This window comes from Anser cygnoides, chromosome 4, assembly GCF_040182565.1.
Source record: "Anser cygnoides isolate HZ-2024a breed goose chromosome 4, Taihu_goose_T2T_genome, whole genome shotgun sequence".
Classification (NCBI taxonomy): domain Eukaryota; kingdom Metazoa; phylum Chordata; class Aves; order Anseriformes; family Anatidae; genus Anser; species Anser cygnoides.
In genome coordinates, this window is record NC_089876.1 from 34,574,531 (window position 1) to 34,593,605 (window position 19,075).

The window sequence follows — 19,075 nt, forward strand, 5'->3', positions numbered from 1 at the left end:
ATCATATTAAAACTGAAAAAATAAAACAGTTTAAATTGTTGCACTTTAAACAAAATCATTTGGACTTCAGAAGTATAAAACCTAGATGTGTGTCCCATCTAAGTGCCACAAATGTTTTGTGCAGAGGGCTGTTCCCCCTGAAGGCATACCATTTAATCACAATGGTAAGAATAATGTTGGCTAGAGAAGTTAATTCTGAGTTCAAGTTCTAATCAGTAATAACTACGGGGCAGTGTAATGTGCAAATGGAGCTTGTTCAGTCAGGCATTTATCACAAGTAACTTTCTTCTCTGTTTGTGTGCATGTGCTTGTTCAAAGGAATCCCTCCTCCTAGAGGAGTGCTGTTGTATGGCCCTCCAGGTACCGGGAAGACGATGATTGCCAAAGCCATCGCAAATGAGGTTGGAGCTCATGTAACCGTTATTAACGGTCCTGAAATAATAAGCAAGTAAGTCCACCCAATTTATTTTCATTAATTCTACAAATATATTAGCCCTAAATCTGTACTGGCATCTACCCGTTGGCGATCCATCATCCTCTCTGTAGAACTGGCTCTGGGATATCTGTCCAAGAGTCAAAAACAAACGGGAAAAAGGGTTCTCTCAAGTAGAGGTTGTGTTTGTTTTTGCAATCAAAGAGTTTCATTGGATTTGGCTTAGAAATTTGGGTAAGGCATGGACTAAATTAAAAAGAGGGCTAAAACTGCATTCACAGTAATGTGTTAAGTTATTTTTGCAACCAGAGGAGTGACGTGTTAAAGAGTATTTGAAATTCAAAGGCGACAATGCACAGATTGATGACTCCAGCAAAGTATTTTTTTTTGTTTCTTTAAAAATACAGATGCAGAATCAGAAGATACAAGATTTTTCCTTAATTTTTTTGCCACCTGGAAAATAGTTGTATCTTTGCCTGAGCCCAGTTGTACCTTAATTTTTGTCCTTGCGGAAATGAAGGTTCTTGTAGATTTGCATGTGCTTCATAAATGTGCTGGAGACTTTGAAAGGGTGTGCTGTGGCTTTTTGGAACAGACAAGAGCAGTAATTTTCCAAGTTGCCTGGAAAATACCAATTAAAAAAAAAAAAGTTTCTTATTAAAATGTTTTAATTATTGTAGGTTTTATGGAGAATCTGAATCAAGATTACGTCAGATATTTGCCGAAGCTTCTCTACGGTATGTTCTTTTCACTAATTGTATTCACGCTGACTTATTTGCGGTGCTGGTTCCAGCGTTCATGTTAACGTTGATGTTTTTTAAAAGAAAAACATTTGCAAGAATCTTTGAATTGTAATTTTTTCCTGCAGTGGCTTTTAAAAGGAAATAAATGTATTTATATAGTACTTAACTGAAAGGAAAGCAGTGAAATTCTAGTATGGCTGTTAAATGCTTTTGGACACTGCCCTGGTTCAGGGACTGTTACAGATGGTGCCGGATTGCTCGGTCTGTATCATTAGTGCATTGTACACTTATTTCGGCAGATGGAAGCACAAGCCAGAGTTTCACCCGGATCCAAATTTTTCTGTCTAGTTTTATTTTTGGAGAGCAGAGCAGTGCCGAGCTGAGACACGGTAGCTGGCTCTAAATGAGCTAGTGTTAGTCCTGGGTATAGCGTGCCTCTGACTTAGGGTGGCGTTCTGCCCAAAATTATTAGACCTGATCAAGGCAGACTTCAGACTTCCAGGTGGTGGTTGTTCACAATACATTAGTAGAATGCTATCACATCCTGCATTTGTGGAGATGGCAAACAAAATGCTGACTTTTTACTTATGAAAACAGTATTTTTAGTGTTGAGTCTTTGGGGGAGAGGCATAGAAACGCAGGCTGGTCAGCGTTAAGGTGTTGTCTAATTTCTTACTTACTGTAGTTATCTCTTAGAGTAGTGCCACGTTCAAGGCTGAAACTTTCAGTTGCCTAAGGGAGTGGAGTGCTTGTTAATTTTCATTGGGCCTGGGTGTTTTCCTTAAACTGCTTTGCATGTCTCGGTCTTGATGTTTTAAGTCCTTGTGAGCTACTGAAGTTTTTGTTTGTTTGTTTTGTTTTTCCCAGTCGCCCCTCCATTATATTTATAGATGAGTTGGATGCACTCTGTCCAAAGAGAGAAGGGGCTCAGAATGAAGTTGAAAAGAGAGTTGTTGCTTCCTTGCTGACATTAATGGATGGCATTGGCTCGGTAAGTAGACTTACTGAGACAATTAATGCATATGGGGACTAACTGAGCAAAATAATTTTGCTTCTATACTGCAGCCAATTTTAGATGCATCATCTAGGGAAAAGAAAATAGCCTTAGGTGAAACTTTATATAGTAATCTAATGGTTTTTGGATGCTATGCATAGGAAGGGAATGTTGCCTGATAACTGTGAAATTAAAAAAAAAAAAGAAGTGAATTTTCCATTCACCGCCTTTCATTTGCCTTCTCCAACTTCTGTAGTTTTAGAGATAAAACTGAAATTTTAGTGATAGCCTACCATTGAACTAAGCCAGAGACTTTGATTGGTCTGAAATCAAAGAAGTCAAGACACTTCTGATGATAGGCAGTCTGCATTACTGAAGGAAACGATGATTTTACGATTGCCATAGTGAAATCTAGGATATAAACAAAAGCCTACTGAAGAAATAATAGAATTAATTGACATTTGTGCGTTATGAATTAAGGCCATAAAGTTTGCTGATCTCTCATTTATTATTTTCTGATTGTTAGCACGAAGGATTAAAGAATTCTGTCCACGGTGTGAAAAAGCAGTCTCTGCTGTTTATTTAATCTGCAAACTTCTTGCTATTTCCCTGCATACTTGTTTTTGCCGACCAGTCTGGGATTGTTCACAGTCAGAAGATATTTTCTGATGGCCAAGACTGGTGGGCATCCTCCATGGAGAAGTACTTCATTCTCAAAACCGGAATGGCTCTGCAAGCCACCTACCTGATTTTGCCTCACTTTAACAGTGAAAAAGCAGAGCTTGAGGAAATTGTTTAGGATTTTTGACCTTGCTTTTCCTGCTGAGCCTACAGGAGGTTTTACAACCTGCTGTCTCTGATGGTTTTTATACCTTAAATGATGTGCTTCCCAGCCTTGCTTGTTCAAGGCCTGTTGATACCTTTCTGATCTTGTGCCAGCACTGCCTTTTTGCTCAAACACTTAATCTGTTTTTCTTCAGTGCTTACTCTCCTGATACAGGAAAGCAAGTTCTTGGGAATTAGAGTGGGATACACTGGGATGAGGGGATCTTGGGGTAAAGTTTCTTTTGTGTTATTTGTATGTACATAAAACCTAAGGTAGTGCTACATTGTGGGCACAGGTTGGGTGGGATCACTTGTGGGGTGTATATTAGGAAATGTTTGCTTTGTTCCTTGAGACCTAGCATCAGGATTTAACGTGTGTAGTAGTTGTGAAAAGTAAGCAGGAAATATGCTTATAAGCTACATGACTATTAATTTAGTTTAATTATTTTGTGTTATTTGACGTGTTCAGGAGGGCAGCGAAGGGCAGCTTGTGGTACTTGGGGCCACCAATCGTCCCCATGCTCTGGATGCAGCGCTGCGCAGACCCGGCCGTTTTGATAAAGAAATAGAAATTGGGATTCCTAATGCCCAAGACCGTCTGGACATACTCCAAAAGCTTCTGAAGAAAGTTCCCCATTCGCTCACAGCTGCAGAGCTGATGCAACTGGCTGATAGCGCGCATGGCTACGTGGGTGCAGACTTAGCAGCCTTGTGCAAGGAAGCAGGTAAGGGGCTGTATATCTTATTCAGAATCTTACTTCATTGTTAGTCTTTTTCTTTTGTTTAAGAAAATAAAAATCCGCAGTCTAGTAATGGCTTTTAAAGGGATGAGACCTGATAATTTTTGTGTTGAAGGAAACATAGCCAAGCATAGAGCATGAAGAAAACCAGCTGCTCCTGGGCAGACCAAGAAAACACTTCTAAGTATTCATCAATTTTAAAAATAAATGTTAATAAGACTAGGGATTCCCATGTGTCATCCCTAGCACACCAGATAGCTAGCTGTGTCTCAGTTTACCAAAGGTTTAGCGAGTTAACTGACTGACCCCTAAAAGTTTTTCTGCTTGTACTCCAGCCTCCCCCTTCTGTATGAAAATCCCAAGCGTCTCAGGCTGGACTGCTTGTCCTGCAGGTCCTGATCACCAGGATGCAGAAGCGATGAGCCTGCGTGGTTGCTTCTGTATTTTGTGTCATTTGTCTACAGACAAGGAACTTGTGAGCGGTGCCGTGGGACCCCGTGCACTGGGTGAGGTTGGGCAGCGGAGCTGGGGCGTGCAGCCCGAGCTGGGGGCTGGAAAGCCTCCCGTGGCCTCCGGTGCAGGCACAGCTCCGGAGAGTTGTCCACGCGTCACGCAGCAAGGGTTCGCTATGTTCCAGGCAACACTTAAACACGAGTTCACTTCTGTTTTCATTGGATGAAATACTAAAAGTGCGCTCTATCAATTCTTATATTTTGCTAGAATGCGTCGGCGCGGTTTAAGTGACCTTAAATCTGCCCATGAGCAGCTGCTTAAAGCAGTCTAGTCAAAATATGACTCTTCAGTTCTGCTTACGCATATTTGCTCCCTTGTAGTTGGCAAATATGTATTTGCTGTATGTGCTGGTTACTTTTATTTCCTTTGGCACCCAGACAGCTTCCTCTGGCAGTGGCACAATGCTCAGTTAATTCTTGCATCAGAATTAACTATTAAGCTGATGGAAGTTTTATTAGAGCTGATGGCACCTGGAACGGCAAGGCTTTTGCTTGCCAGTTTCCAGAATTTTTAAGGGATAGTTCTCAAATATGAATTTTTGGCCTTTTGTATGGATCAAGAGGAAAAAAATTGTATGGACTGAGAGCATTATTTTTATAGCATTCTTCTGCTGCTTAGGGTTGTGTTTTAAGCTCTGCTTTAAGATACCAAACATTCTTTTAAAAACAAATGTATACAAACAACAACAGAGCAGACCCCTTTTTGTTTTCCTACCTCTGTTTTTGGGAGTCTGTCAGTCCACCTGTGTCACAGTTCTGACATAGTAAACCCTTAGCTCATGTAATGTAAAATTTTGAGTGAAAATGTTGTGGCTTGAATTCCAAACACAATCCAGCCTAGGCGCTGCTCATGCATGCACACATTGATTTCATCTGGCTGCAAATAGGTGATATTTACCCACTTCATGAGGGCTTTTTAGACAATAAATTCTGAATGTTGTGTAAATTGAATGTTACGTGTTTTCTGAGCTGTGTGTAGATCCAAAAGCTCTGGCATCTAGTGGTGTCTGACTGCAGGACACGCTGTCATCTGGGAGCTTTGCATCCAAAGTCAGTGCTCGGAACGAGGTTCGTCGCCTTTTTATTAGTCTTCCTTGAAGCTGGAGTCTGTGCTGTTACATTTCCTTGTCATTTGCTAACTTGGAGTGACCTCTGCTGGGGAAAACACAGTCCAGCTGCTTTAATTCTTTGCAGCCGACATGTATTTTTTCCTTTTCAAAAAACTGCATAAGCATGATTTGGAAGCATTACGCACACTGAATTTAAATTGCTTTGTGGTTAAGGAATGTTCTTAGTAGGGTTTTTTCTTCGCCATTTAAGCTCTCGAAATCTATTTTTTTTTATATTAAATTTTCAACACCTTGTAAAATATTACTACTTTCACTGGAGTTAAACGTAGAAAAGACTAGCTTTTATGAAGCAATATTTCTCCTTAGCAGCGCAGGGTTATTCCATATGGCAAGTTTTCCAGTGTTTTGTCTAGTCTTGTTTGTTGTTGTGAGCAATGGGCTTCTATTGCTTCACTAACTGTGCCGTGGGCCAAGATGGCTTGCTGTCCAGGAATGTTCTCTGATATTCATCCTAAGTTTTCCTTGTTTACTTTTATCCCATTATTTCTATTTGCATCCTTGTATAACGCGTCCAGCCCCCCTCCGCAGTGTTTACACCCTTATGATATCTGTGGGCTGTTGTCATGTCCCCTACCTCCTCATTCATTACTTCGCCAAACTATAAATATTTAGCTCGTTTAATCTTTCCTCATAAATAAGTCCTTCCTGCCTTCTGAGAACTTCTGTTGATTTTCTCTGAACTCCCTCCAGTTTGTCAATAACCTTTTGGTAATGTGGTGCTCAGAATTGAACGTAATATTCGTGTATATTAAAATATAAAACCTGATATAAACATATAGTTAGGACTGCTGATGCGTGCTTCTGAGTAACCAAGATGTTTGATATTCAGGCAGTATCTGAGCTGGGTGCCTTCACAAGTTTTTCAAGTTAAATGTAACTTTCACTCATGATGTGCGTGTAAGTACAGGTAAAACATGGAAATTAATTTAGAAGCATGAATTCTGAGCTCAGAAATACCCGTTCAGTTTTTAGCACAAGATTATTGTGCTTGCCAGTTGTATTGCAGCATTGGTCGTTGGGAGACTCTGGAGTCCCAGTTACCCCATTTGCATCTTTAGTTAATTTCTTTGTGGCTGGAACGCCTGAAAGTTTACAAGCTAAATATGTTTATATTCTTAATACAAAGTTTAGATAATTTTTAAAGGACTCATCCTTCCTTATCTTTATACTTCAACTCTGTTTTTTTTATACGCAATATTATATATATTGTGTATATACTGCTTATATAAACCAAGGCTGTAGAAATTAATATGACATGGTAAATGGAGTAATTGTAGGGCTACGGCAGCCAAAACTTTCACTTTGGCGTCACTAGTTAGGTTTCCGAAGATACTTCGTTATAAAAGCTTTTGTTTGTCTTCTATACAATTCTGAAGAACATGGATTAATGAAAAGTAAATAGCTCTTGTAGCGTTAACCATATTCCAACTGTTTTCTTGGCAGGACTTGTTTTTTCTTCCATGCAAGGAGTGCTTAGCAATACTTCTGGGGTCAGACAGGCCAGTTGTCTGTTCTGTTCAGCAGCTCAGTGCATTTTCATGGAAGTGATTAAGGAGTTTAAGGAGCTTTTAAAGTTCAGCTTGCACTGAACGCTTCTCAGCTCCTGTGTGTATGGTGCATACGGAACTGCAGTGCTGTCTATGCTGGAATGGGCAATGGGAGGAAAGGAGGTCAAGAAACCTGAGAATCAGTGCATTGTGCACTGGATTTTTCCAAACAGGTTACTGTGACCAAGCACCTGTGAAATACTGAAGTACAGATGGTCATAATCATCGGTTAAGCACTCACTGTTTTGATTATTTCAAGTGTTTGTGGATTTTTCTTTCAATACCTTCTTTGCTGCTACAGAAGATAGAGTTTTAGCATTTTATAAAATGAAATGACAAATTTACATGAATGTATGAAAAAATTATGAAGAATTATGAAGCTTATGGTATCGTTGCAAGAGCTGACAGCAGGGTGACCGGCATCAGCTCTGTCTGTATGTGTATCCCAGCCCGAGACGTTGCACAAGGTACATGTGTCTCTCTATCACATGTTAAGTAAGATACTGTTTGTTGGATTTACAAATAACTGAGCAGTTACGATCAGTCTGTCAAAGCTAAAAGCAAAAAAAATATTTCTGACATGGCAAGTGTCACTGGTTTTGATGAAAGACTTTTCAGAATTAACGTGCCTCATCTCTGTTCAAGGTTACATTATCTACAATGACTACCTTGGAGAAATTGTGATTTGTTGAGTTTCTCTACTGCCTGGCAATTTGCTTGTGGTTTCCACCATTAGCTGCACGTTGCTTCCTCCTGTAACCTTTCAGAAAGGTTAACAGCATAATATGGAAAACCTGCAAATCCCTTCTCAGGCGTTGGTCCATATCCTGTGGACATCAGCATGCGATGAGTTGACTCTTGAGGGCTTGAGTGCCCTCTGAGGGATTGACATGCACAGAATTCTTGCCAAGAAAAGGGCTTGCTTATGTGTGCAGCTGGGAGAGTCATGTTCTCAAGGCTGGAAGAGGTTTCCCGTGTCCTAAATTGGTTAGTAGGCTACCTTTTAGTGTGAACAGCTGCATTCTGAATTGTTTTATCTCAAGCAGAGGCAGTGTTCAGGAGATAGACTCTGCCCTATCCTTGCATGTAATGTCAGCATTTGTATGCCCGTGAGATCTCATTGCTTCTGCTTTAATTAATTGGCCACACAGCCTTTTATTAATTCCCTAAAAAAATTATAATGGTTTTAATTCAACAACAAAGATAAGCACTCCACTTTTTTTCAAAAACATATGAAATGTTAATTATGTAGCAGGGACATGAATGGTATAAACTGTACTGAATGTTAGAAGATGCTTAGCAACAAAGGTTTCCAAATATAGCAATTTATTATAAACTTATCCTTCTATGGCTGCCTGTAGCATTTCAAGAGAGTGAATATAAATATAGCTTGATTTCTTCAAGAAGTGGGTTCAGTCATATTGTTTACAGAGAGAGGAAGTATTTGCTTTGTAACTCTTAGAATTTATCTTGAACATCCTTGTTCGCTACACATAATTTCAGTGTGCTGATATAAAACACTTGGACTGTGATAAGATAGCATCATGAGGAGAGGAAGAACAAATGTCTTTGTTTAAATTGTGGTTGCTCTTGCAATAACATCAGTTTGGTTCCAGTAAGGATGCTGCATTGCGACCAGTGTAACTTTCAGACTTCTGTGAAAGCAGCAGTCATCCTTCTGCTTTACCTCAAAGCTTTGGAAGTTGCCCGATTGCAATACAGGTAGAGGCATCACCTTGCTTCGCCTTCAGGTTTATAACACTTCACTGACATGAGCTGGCTGTTACCAAAATGTTACAGAAAGAAGAAATCGAGCTGCGTTTTTGACCAGTGTAAGTCAGCATTCCTGCTGAATTGGGGAAGCCATGCAGCTCACATGGACCTATGGCATAGTCTGCTGTCTTAAGGTCATGATGTTGAGTCCTCTTGTTTTGAGGTACTACTGTCCTAGATATTCACTTGGCCCTTTTATTGCCCCTGCATTCTGATAAGTAATATGGCTAGGATGAAAAGCGATTATGCTCTTTAATCTGTACCTCTGAATATTGGTTATATATAGCTACTAGATCTTTAAAAATAGAAGTCATTCAGTAGGGTGCTGTATTTGTACTTTTGCTGGCTCTGAGACACTTTTTGCTGCATCCTTTATGAACCAAAAAAAAATGTCTCCAACCCACCCTGAAGACCTGTTCTTACACCTTAGCCCTCTGGCATTACAAAGAAAAAGGAATTGAAGGGCTCCTAGGTTTTTTGTTCTTCACCGTAATCGATGGGGAGGCAAATTCCCCTGAAATCCAGGACCATCTTTGTTAATCAATGGTGTTTTTCTGCAGTTTAGGTAAACGGGCCATCTGCAGGAAGCATGAGCTGCTTGGGCTAATGCGATTGAAGTGCGTCTCTGCATGCCCGGAGACCCAGCCGCTGGCTGCCCCCTCTGTCTGACAAACTTTGCATTCACTCCATGGCTTCTTGGCCTCGTAAGGCAAAGCTGAGCCCTTCATTCAGCTCAGCATGGTCTCAGTGAAGTGGCCTGGTGTGAGGGAAGCACGAAGCTGTATCCTTTCTTTAAGCCTTGAAGTTCGTGGTTCAGCTTGAGCCTTTCCCAAGACAATTTGGGCAAGAGTTCTGCCGGGGGTGTGCAATAAATGTAAATATTTTTCTTGGATTATATTCCTAAGCGTAGGAATTTGGACCCAAGATGCTGTTGAAAACGAAGACTTTGATAAAGGCACTGGATGGCCAAGGCAATGGGATTGTTTGTTTTGTAGGGCATATTTGGGGTTGTTTTGAAATTAACTGGTCACAGTTTCAGATTATGAAGGGAAAGCACTGCCTGACATGCTATAGTTTATTCCTTTATGGAAAGTGACTGAAAACAGCATGTCTACTTTGTTTTTTGGAAGCGTGGAAAAAGGTTGAGATTGGGCTGTTGCAAACTACCTACTACTGCATTCTCTGACTGAATCCTGATTCCCATGGGCCATTCAAAATGATGTGGGGAAGGGCCTCTTGCTCTTCGGTATAAAGAAACATGGTTTTCATGGTTTTTCTTTAGAAAACATGGTTTTCTAAACTCAAGGGGATATTAATAATACTTACATTTTTGATAAGCCATCTCTTTGCATTCTTAGGAACCGGAGAGATTTTTGCTGAAGTGGCAGAACACTGGACTTTAAAATGCGAAAAACCCAGACTGGGAAGACTGGGAAAAACCCAGGCGTGATATAGATGTAACACTGCAATAGATATTTAGACTGGAACGTTTGAGTTTTCTCACGCCATGTTCCATCCCACTGATTTGCAGCGTAACAAGACCAAGACAGTCAATCCTCATCTTCAGCACTCGCGAGCTTTAAGCCAGACATGGCCAGCAGGAGCGCGTGGAGCCCAGGTGGGATGTGCCCACCTCGTTCCTGCCCCTGGGGTTTCTCATTGCTCACATACAGCATTGTCTCTGTGAAGCAACTAGTATGCATCTTTTTTCCTTTCTACTTTTGTGTTGAGTCTGGTTTTAAATGTAACAGTGATGGTAGTAGATTTGGTCTCAAATACATTTTGACCCTGCCCGTACTAAAATCAGTGGGGGTTTGTTTTCATTGCAGTACATGGGGAGGGACTGAGCGGTTTGTCTCGCTCCATCTTCCTCGCACCTGGAAGGTGCCAACTGATCTGTTCGGAGTCGATGCTCATCGTCAGGTTGCAAAGGTGCAGGTTTTCTCAGTATCTGCGTCAAGAATGATGTTTCCCATAGCTGGTGCCAATTCAGGCAGAGAAAGAAGCATCCTGTGTTTCAAGCATGGCTATAGCTAGAGAATGTGTCTGTGTAAAAATGGTGCAGTAGCAGAAAAGGTCAAGGCTTTCTCACTCCCTCTCAGGCTCCCGATAAAATGGTTTCTAGGAATATATAATGGCAAACTTAGGGTTTGAGAGCAGTCTTAGTTCTTTTTGTAGTTAATAAAGTTCACAAAAGATTCTCTGGTAAAATGAACTCAAGTTGTAGGTCTCTGTTAGTCCTGCAGGAGTAAAACCGGCGACCAGTAGGTATCTGTGTTGAATGGATGCTGCTCTTGGGATGCAGAACTTGAATATTTTTAAGGGCAGCTTTCACTGGTTTCCCCACTCTAACTCCCAGCTGTATCCTGGCCTGAGAGTGATCCTAGTTACAACTGGACCAGCATTTAGGTGCTCTCTGTGGCGTCTTGCTGTTCAGGTAGGCGGGCAGGCCTTGTTTTCCTTCTTGCACACGTGGGTCTCACCTTAGCTTAGGTGCGCTGCACGTGAGAGCGGGCTACAAACACGGGCAGTCTGGGATTCGTTACTTCCCTGCGCTGTCATTCCCTTAGGATAAATGATGTGTGCGTATCTGATCTGTGAATAAACTGTTTCCTGTATGAAAGGAGTTTTGAAAATATAGTTCCTCCTTCCTTCCTTTCCCTCCCCTGCTGCACCTCCCAGCGACTTGCAGGCAGCTCCACAGACATGTTCCAGCAAACGCCGGAGCTCCTCACAAAGGGCTATAAATCGCGTACGCAATCCCTACAGTAGATCAGTGCTCAGGTTAGCTGAGGGAATTTGCAATGTTATGGTTACAAGGGATTTAAGGGCATTATCTTTCCTGTGCAAACAGTATATGAAGTTCTTTGGGGATTTTACCATACAGCGCTGGCAGCTGAAGACAAATTGCAGTATGTGATTACAAGAGAGCGAAAAAAAAAAAAGCTCAGGGTTTCTGCTCTCTGAAAAATTTCTATATGGGCATGCATTTTTACGTAGAGAATAAAATCACAAGAAATAAGTTTTAAAAACATATTTATAGTAGCCTTATCTTCAGGTATTTTTTTTGTTCCTCAATAAATTTATTGCTGTGTTTGAAACAAACAAAATAAAACAATCACCAAACAAAAGAAAACATTCCTAAATTATAGAAGTTTCTTAGGATGCAAATGGCAGAACACACCTCAGCTACCCATGGTGAGTGGTGGTTCCTGCAACAAGATACGTGTGGTTTTTTCTTGTAATTGACCATCCGATATCATAGTAAAGGACTATAAACTCCATTTATTTATGAGGTTACATGTTCAAGAATACATGCGATTTGTCGTCAGTGATACATGAAGTTCTGTAAAAGATTTCCTAGCATAATTTGTCAAATAATAAAGGAGAAGAGATCCTTATCTTAAAATTATCAAGCACTGGAATAACTTTTGTATCTATTGCTTGTGAAGTCAGGTATACCCCTGTTAGGGTGTCTAAAGTTCAGATTCTAAGTTATATGAATCATTCATTTCTATGCATAAAACTGTTAAATTTTGAAGTACGGTGTCTAAAGGCCTAGAAGTAGAGGAAGATGCCCCATGCAGTGCCGTTAGGGAGCTGAAATCTCTCTTGTTTGCTGTTGAGCATTCCTCTTACAGCCAGGCAGGAGAGCACGGTGGTGGATCTGAAAGCTGTCACAGCAAGGAATGGTATGTGTCTCCAGGGCTTGGCCAGAGTAATTTGGGAGGGAAATGCTGGATTAGCAGGGAAAGAAGAAACATTTCCTCTTGTAAACAAGCTTGCATGAAAATTACCATTTTTGTGAAGCCGCTTACAAATGCTGGTGTTATGCCTCTGGTAGAGTAAGTCCAGGCAAGACGGGTTTGTGGAAGAAGTGGCTGATGGGCAGTGAAAGAAGCGTGATTAATGATTTTGTTTGGTTTGGTTGATTTCCTCGTGTGTTGTGTTATTTGGTTTAGAAACCTAAAGTATGAATGTTCATTGTCTTGGGTGGATGCTTTCTATTATTTACAGTAGGGTGTAATTATACACAGACTGACAAATGCAGCAGCGTGGTGGAGTCTATTTTTAGACCCAGGCATTTGCGATTATGATCTAATGTGCCAACACTTAGCCAAGCTATGAGCAGGAAAATCTTGCAGGGGAACAATGCTATCTACCTCACACTCAGCCCGGTACCAAAGGAGGACCAGCTGTACCAGGACAAGGCGTTCTGCTGGTCTTTTCCCCTTCTGTCCACTTAATTTCCTCTGTTCTAGACAGGCAGGATGAGTTAGTGAGGTAGGGCGCACAGTTGCCGGACTAGAACAGATTGTTTATTTTCCATTGCTGGTAATCATGCATGACTTATTATGCTTGTTTCTTTCCTTTTTTTTTTTTTTTTTTTTTGTAAACTGGGATTTTCCATTTATACTCTGCTGAGCATCAGCGCTGCTCACGGTTGCAGATGCTGCTTTCCGAGTGGCGTTTCAGTGACAGAGGCTGCTGGCATTCAGCGATCCCTTCAGGTCAGCTGGGTCTCAAAAGGAGCAAGCGAAGCTGAACCGTGCCGTGCTCAGAGCCAGTTTGCAGCGGTGCACGTGCTCCGGACAGCACATCCCCATGCCAAAGGAGCCAGATGGCCAAGCTGAGCCGCTCCGTGTGTTGTGGGGCAGATCAACTTGTGTTCGCTCTGGTGGTTCACCTCCCTTGCCTGTGCGCTGCTTCTAGCGGCGTATTTTGCACCGTGCCCCGCATTTCCTTACATTACACGTATCTTTCAGTGTCTCTAGACAAGGATGTGTTTTCTTTCCCCTCAGGCAAGCCACTGGCTGTATCCTTCTCCTGTTAATAAGACTTTCTTCCCCCTCTGGGTAGAGGTCAGTCTGAAGTGCAGGAAAGAATGATTATGATAACAGGAGGAAACAGGAAGAATCATGCTTTCTTTTCCAATCTGTTTTTTATTATTGTTTTAATGTAAAACATTGTTTCAATTAAATGCTGACCTGTGCAATGGCGTGTGCGTGCACATGCTGAAATTAATTCAGGCTTTGTTTGGAAAGCTGTGACCTCTTTATTCCTGTTCTGGATCAGGGCTGCTGCATTTCAAACCCGCTGCTGATGGCTGAAACTTCACTCGGGTGCTCCTGGCAGCACTGGCAGCACAATGCTCAAGAGTGATCTTCTCTTTGTGCCTTTTTACCTGTTTTTTTTTTCTCAATTTTTTGAAATAAACTTGTTCATGTTAGGAATTCCTCATGTAATGAGAAGAAGATAACCATGAGGCGATTAAAATTCATCAGACGGGCCTTGTGCTAAACTAGTACTTGATGGAACAGTTAGGTACAGAAATGAGGAACAGTGATCAGTTACTTGCTTTCTCTATGCCTTAACTTCATGCTATGCTATTTATTCTTTCATTTTTTCAGATGCGAGTGCCAAATGAATTGACTTCACCAAAACCAAACCGTAGGACTTGGCCCCCAGTACCTGCCTCCCCTCCATGGCATTGCTGCTCTGGCTCTAGAATAACCTGCCCGCTTTGTTATCTGCTTGGATGCAAATTTTAAATCTATGGAGATGAATCTGTGTCTTCTCACTTTTGTTGGCTTAAAATGAACTGTTTTGGAGGAAGGAAGAAGTGGGGGAGGAAGAACCATGAAAATTGTCTGGGTTGTTAAAATGAGTTGTATTTTATGCATGTCCTCTGGTGACCAGATTTTCATTTTCTACTTGGCCTCATGGAATGTTTTTATTTATATATCTTATTAGTTCTGGATGTTCTGCACAAGGGGAAACCTGAATTGCAAACTTTTTTTTTCATTATTGTATTAAGAGCCTGGGTATTGAATGCAGGTGCTCTGACTCTGTCATAATTGGCAGTTTATGGAGAGACACCAGCTGTACCGGTGCACAGGGGAGATATTATATCTCTTCACACGCTGTATATATTGTAGGAAATGCAGAATTCCTGTCATTGTCAGAAACTTTGTATGTCCCCATCTACCAGTGCCTCTGCAGAAAAAAGACAATAATCTGCTGCAAGTTAAAACCACGTCTATTTTCAGAAACGGCTTATCCCTTTTATTGTGCTTTCATGTAGCGCTAATTGATGTTTTCTCTGGTTAAATAGAGAAAAGATTTAGCAAATGTTTGTCTTTTTATGGTCATGCAAGGCAAACTGGTGCCGTACTAACTGCCCCAGTTTTTTGTAACACACGTCAGGCTGTGTACTACATGTCTGCGTGTGTACATGTCTGCATGCCTGCATATAGAATTATACTCATCACGCATTAATATATCACACATTTCACAGCTCCAAGTCATAGGGCTGGGTTGGAAATAGCAGCAATACAACTCCAAATTGTATTAGACCCTAACAGGCGTAATTATACAGTGGGAAAAGCATGGTGCTTCTGGGCGTCTTGCACAGCGGGGGCTGTGGTTGCTTGGTCTGAATGCACGGAGCTTGCAGGTGGCACTGCTGGGGCTGCTGTGGGGTGAGTGGGGGCCACCTCTGCAGAGTGTGAAGGACTGGATTTTAGGGAGAAGCTAGGAATTGGCGTTAAGATTCATAAATGGTGTGTGTCAGTGGTTTGGCCAAATGAAAGAGAAGGTCAAAGCTATGCCTGCGTACATCTGGAAAGTGCACTGATGGCTGGAAAGGAAAGAAGAGCCATTCAGAATTGCAGAGGTATAGAAAAGAGGGAGTGTTTGTTGCATATCAAGAAAAATAATGGTATTTGGCATCCTACCAGGTAGCAAAACAGGATCCCAATGAAAGTAACAGAAATCACATCAGTTGCATTATTTTTTTAAGAGCAGCAAATGGAGGGGAAAACAAAGTCCTAATAAATAGAGGAATGGACACGTTTACGGGTATCTTGCAAGTGTTAAATCAGTACTTGTCTCAAATACTCATTATCCTTCTTCCCAATTTGTCATTTAAAAACGTTTGGATCAGTGTATGGCCATGTGCAGGTTTTGTCCTGTTAGCTTCATCTCAGGAACACAGGGATAGGGCTGTTTTGTTCTGTCTTTTGGAACTGATTTAGTTTATATTCTGTCTGTGGTCATAAGATCCCCTTTTTCTTCCTCTCTCATCAGAAGTGTCTTGCATGTTCCTTGACCTAGTTAAGGCCCGGCGCTGGGACATGCTTTTGACTATCATTTCCTTTCCAACGCTGCTGTGTGTTGTGCACTTTGTGTTTGTGAGAAACAGGATGAAGTCTACATGTTTTTATGGGTTTTGTTTTTAATAGGTTTGTACGCGCTGCGGAGAGCTCTGGGGAAGCGAGCTAACCCCTCAGACAACGAGGTGGCTGGGTCAGTGATGATTGCTTTCAATGACTTCCTGCAAGGGATGAATGATGTCAGGCCCAGCGCCATGAGGGAGGTGGCAGTTGATGTGCCAAAAGTAAGTTATTTTTTGCAGTACACTAGCAACATTGTTAGAGTCACAGTTACGCATTGAAATGTCCTACCAAAAGAGAGTCATTTTGTAGAGTGGAAGTCTCAAGTTGCCAATAAATGTTGTGCATCATCCTTTTGTTTACATATTTATTTAGTTTGAATTTTGAAAACCCGTTTACAAAAACTTGAGTTTTTAACGCTCTAGAAAGAGTTGGTAGTGCAGAAGCATATGTCCTGATCCATAGTTTTATGTGCTGAGGGGGCAAGCAGTAAAAAGCTTAGGATGTCTGCTCTGAGCAGATCCTAAATAGCTGTATGAGTTGGAGCCTTTTGCAAAGCAGACACAAATTTAAGTAGAAACCAAATGTTAGCATTTTTAATCAAAGTGTATTGAAACGATGCTATGAAGAGTGATTGCTCTGATTTGTGTAAAGCAGTTGAGTAATTTTATGTGCAGTTCCTACTGCTGTGACCTCAGTGTCTTCAGTGAGATCACAAGGTTTTAACTGAGGGCAGAGCTGGATGCTGTGGGTAGGTGATCGCTGCCAAGCAGTTACCCATCAGGGACTGTCATTACATGAACATTCATTACATTCTGGCAGTGCCATCTTCAGTCATCATTGCCCCACTGACAACTCTTTCGGTTATGTTATAGTAATTCAGTAACAGACACAACATAAATAGAACTGGGGAGCTGATCTGGTTTAAGAAGATTGAGCAAAAGAAAATGTTGTATTTGCTCTTACTGGCTCTTGACTCTGCAAGCAGCTGTGCTGGTGTTTCTCAGCAGCTCCCCAACCCCTTGAAGAAAACATTTCTGTCTTACTGCATGATGATGAGTCATCTGGGAATTGGGCTGCACAGCTACAGACCCTCACTCCCAAACTATAGGAATGGGAAATGAAATCTGTGAACAGGATGCTGCACGCAGCCAGCTCGGATGTCACACTTGGCTTGTTAAGAGTCCGTGCTGTGCAGCGAAGTGTTGGGTGGAAATGCCTGTGTCGGCCCCAGACAGCTTTTCCTGGAAATGGTGTAGTGCCATCAGCATCTGCAAGGGTTGGTTAGTTCTGCTGAGAACCAGAGCTACTAATCTCTTGTTGCTTAATTTGCTGCTGTCTCTCGAGCTCATGTCATTATCACTGTGCTGTGCCTTCTGGCCATATCAACCCATTTGGAGCAGGATGGAGTGCTGCTAAACAGGGCAATGATGACATACATAAGTCAGGTCTCAAGGAAATCTATTCTGAATCCAGGTCAACCTGCTATGACAGTTCGCCACTAAACTATCCTGCCAGTGGCTTCCTCAAATGTCATTTACTTTTATTTGTTAAACATCAGCTGAGTCACTGGAATACTACTGAGACTCATTGTTTTGTTGAAGGGAAGGTAACAACATAGTGCAGATTCCTTCTGTGCTTACAGGACAAGTGTTGTAGCAGAGAATGTAGTGCGGTTTCTGTTTCCTTGGATACATTTTTAAGAAGAGTAAGCAAAATTTTATGTTGCATGCTTCTAGTAATGGTTCCTAGGTATGTCTTAATCTAATTTTATAGACTCAGTTTTGCCTCACTAGTCAAGGTTACGTGCCTAACTGCTCTGGCTGAAGCCACGTGTTTGACTGATTGCTCTGACACTTGTTAATTGGATATTGAAGTACTTGGTTTCAGTAGAAATCAAGCCTCTAACAGCTAACTGGATGCAGTTGCAGGGCCACTAATTAGTCACAGCATCGCATGTTGGTGGTGCTATGTCCTAGAACACTTTGCTGTTTTGTGTTGTTCACTTGAATGTCTGCAACACGTGCTGGGAAACCTCAGTATTGCTCACTTGCTGTGGAACTGTTGCTTATAGTCCTAATTTCCATAATAAATTCCTCTCTACTAATTTACCTCTCTTTCCACTTATCCACCCAACACTTTCCTAGCTGGCTGTTAACCTGCTGTACTGTGCTATGTTGCGTAGGTGCTCTGCAGTAATTTACACCCACAGGGCTCCCTTATGTAGCCAATCTGTTGTGTTCTTAGCAAACTTTTAAAAATATGATGGGGGGTTGAAGCAAAAGAAAGCATGAATGAGATAGGAGTCCAGCTTTCTTCAAGAAACATGTATGTATATGTATCTGGTTAATGGATCTGCTTGCATAGTATTTTGTGAAGTCATCCTGTATTGATTAACCTTCAGATTTTTTCTTTCCTTAAGGATAGGTTTTTATTTGCCTGCGCTCCTTGTCCCAGAACTATCCAGCTAGACAGTTGGTTGTATGGGTGGATTTGTTAGAAAATCAGGGATTGCATTCCTTCATCTTTTGAAGTTTGACCTTAATGTTGTTTGTCATCTAAAAAATTTGATCTGAAAATATTTTCAGTCATGAAATAACTGATCAGCTATGGGATTTTTCCCAAATAGCAGACAGAAGTCTGATCTACGTTAATAATATCCTCTGTTTTTTTTTCCATTTGTTATATATACATGATTCACTTGTCAGCCCCCTTGGTGGCTTTTAGGCTATGCAGTTGGTGACAAGTAAATCCACTGATGCGCATGCTGAATTAAGCTGAGACTTCTATGATTTTTAAGTTTCTATTCTTGAGAAGCTGTTATTTTTTCCATTTTAAACTGATTTGAAGTAGCCATATGCAAACTGAATAAGAAGAGTGCAAAGTCACTTAAAGCTACAGGTAAAGGCATTTTGTACAAGTGCTCCATCCCATATTGTCTTGACACCTTTGCCATTTATGTTTTTTGAGGCTGGTGTCACCTGATACTGAATGAAAATAATTACTTGTTTTAATCATGAACTCCAAATTGTTTAGACAACGCAGAGCTTGTTCTCTGAAATCTGCAGAATTTTAAGTAGGCTGTAAAGAAAATGTAATTTTTGAATCAATCTTCACTTCTTAGGTCCTAGAGTAGAGCGTTAACTGCTTGACTGTTTAGGAGGCTGCTGAGCTAAATCTCCCTCTTGCAGTCTTTTGTTTAA

General features: G+C 41.2%; 1 protein-coding gene across 5 annotated transcripts in view; it reads left to right on the forward strand.

The window, feature by feature from the left end:
* Nucleotides 1-19,075, forward strand: part of AFG2A (AFG2 AAA ATPase homolog A) — a 190,777-nt gene that overhangs the window by 9,190 nt on the left and 162,512 nt on the right. For all 5 annotated transcript variants that reach the window (XR_007168731.2, XM_048078138.2, XM_048078139.2 and 2 more), the window contains 5 exons: nucleotides 319-448; nucleotides 1,114-1,170; nucleotides 2,044-2,167; nucleotides 3,465-3,720; nucleotides 15,942-16,096. Coding sequence is in view for 4 of the 5 variants with exons in the window: in XM_048078138.2 (XP_047934095.1) it covers nucleotides 319-448; nucleotides 1,114-1,170; nucleotides 2,044-2,167; nucleotides 3,465-3,720; nucleotides 15,942-16,096 (722 nt within the window). In the remaining variant the exon portion in view is untranslated. The remainder of the gene's footprint in view (nucleotides 1-318; nucleotides 449-1,113; nucleotides 1,171-2,043; nucleotides 2,168-3,464; nucleotides 3,721-15,941; nucleotides 16,097-19,075) is intronic.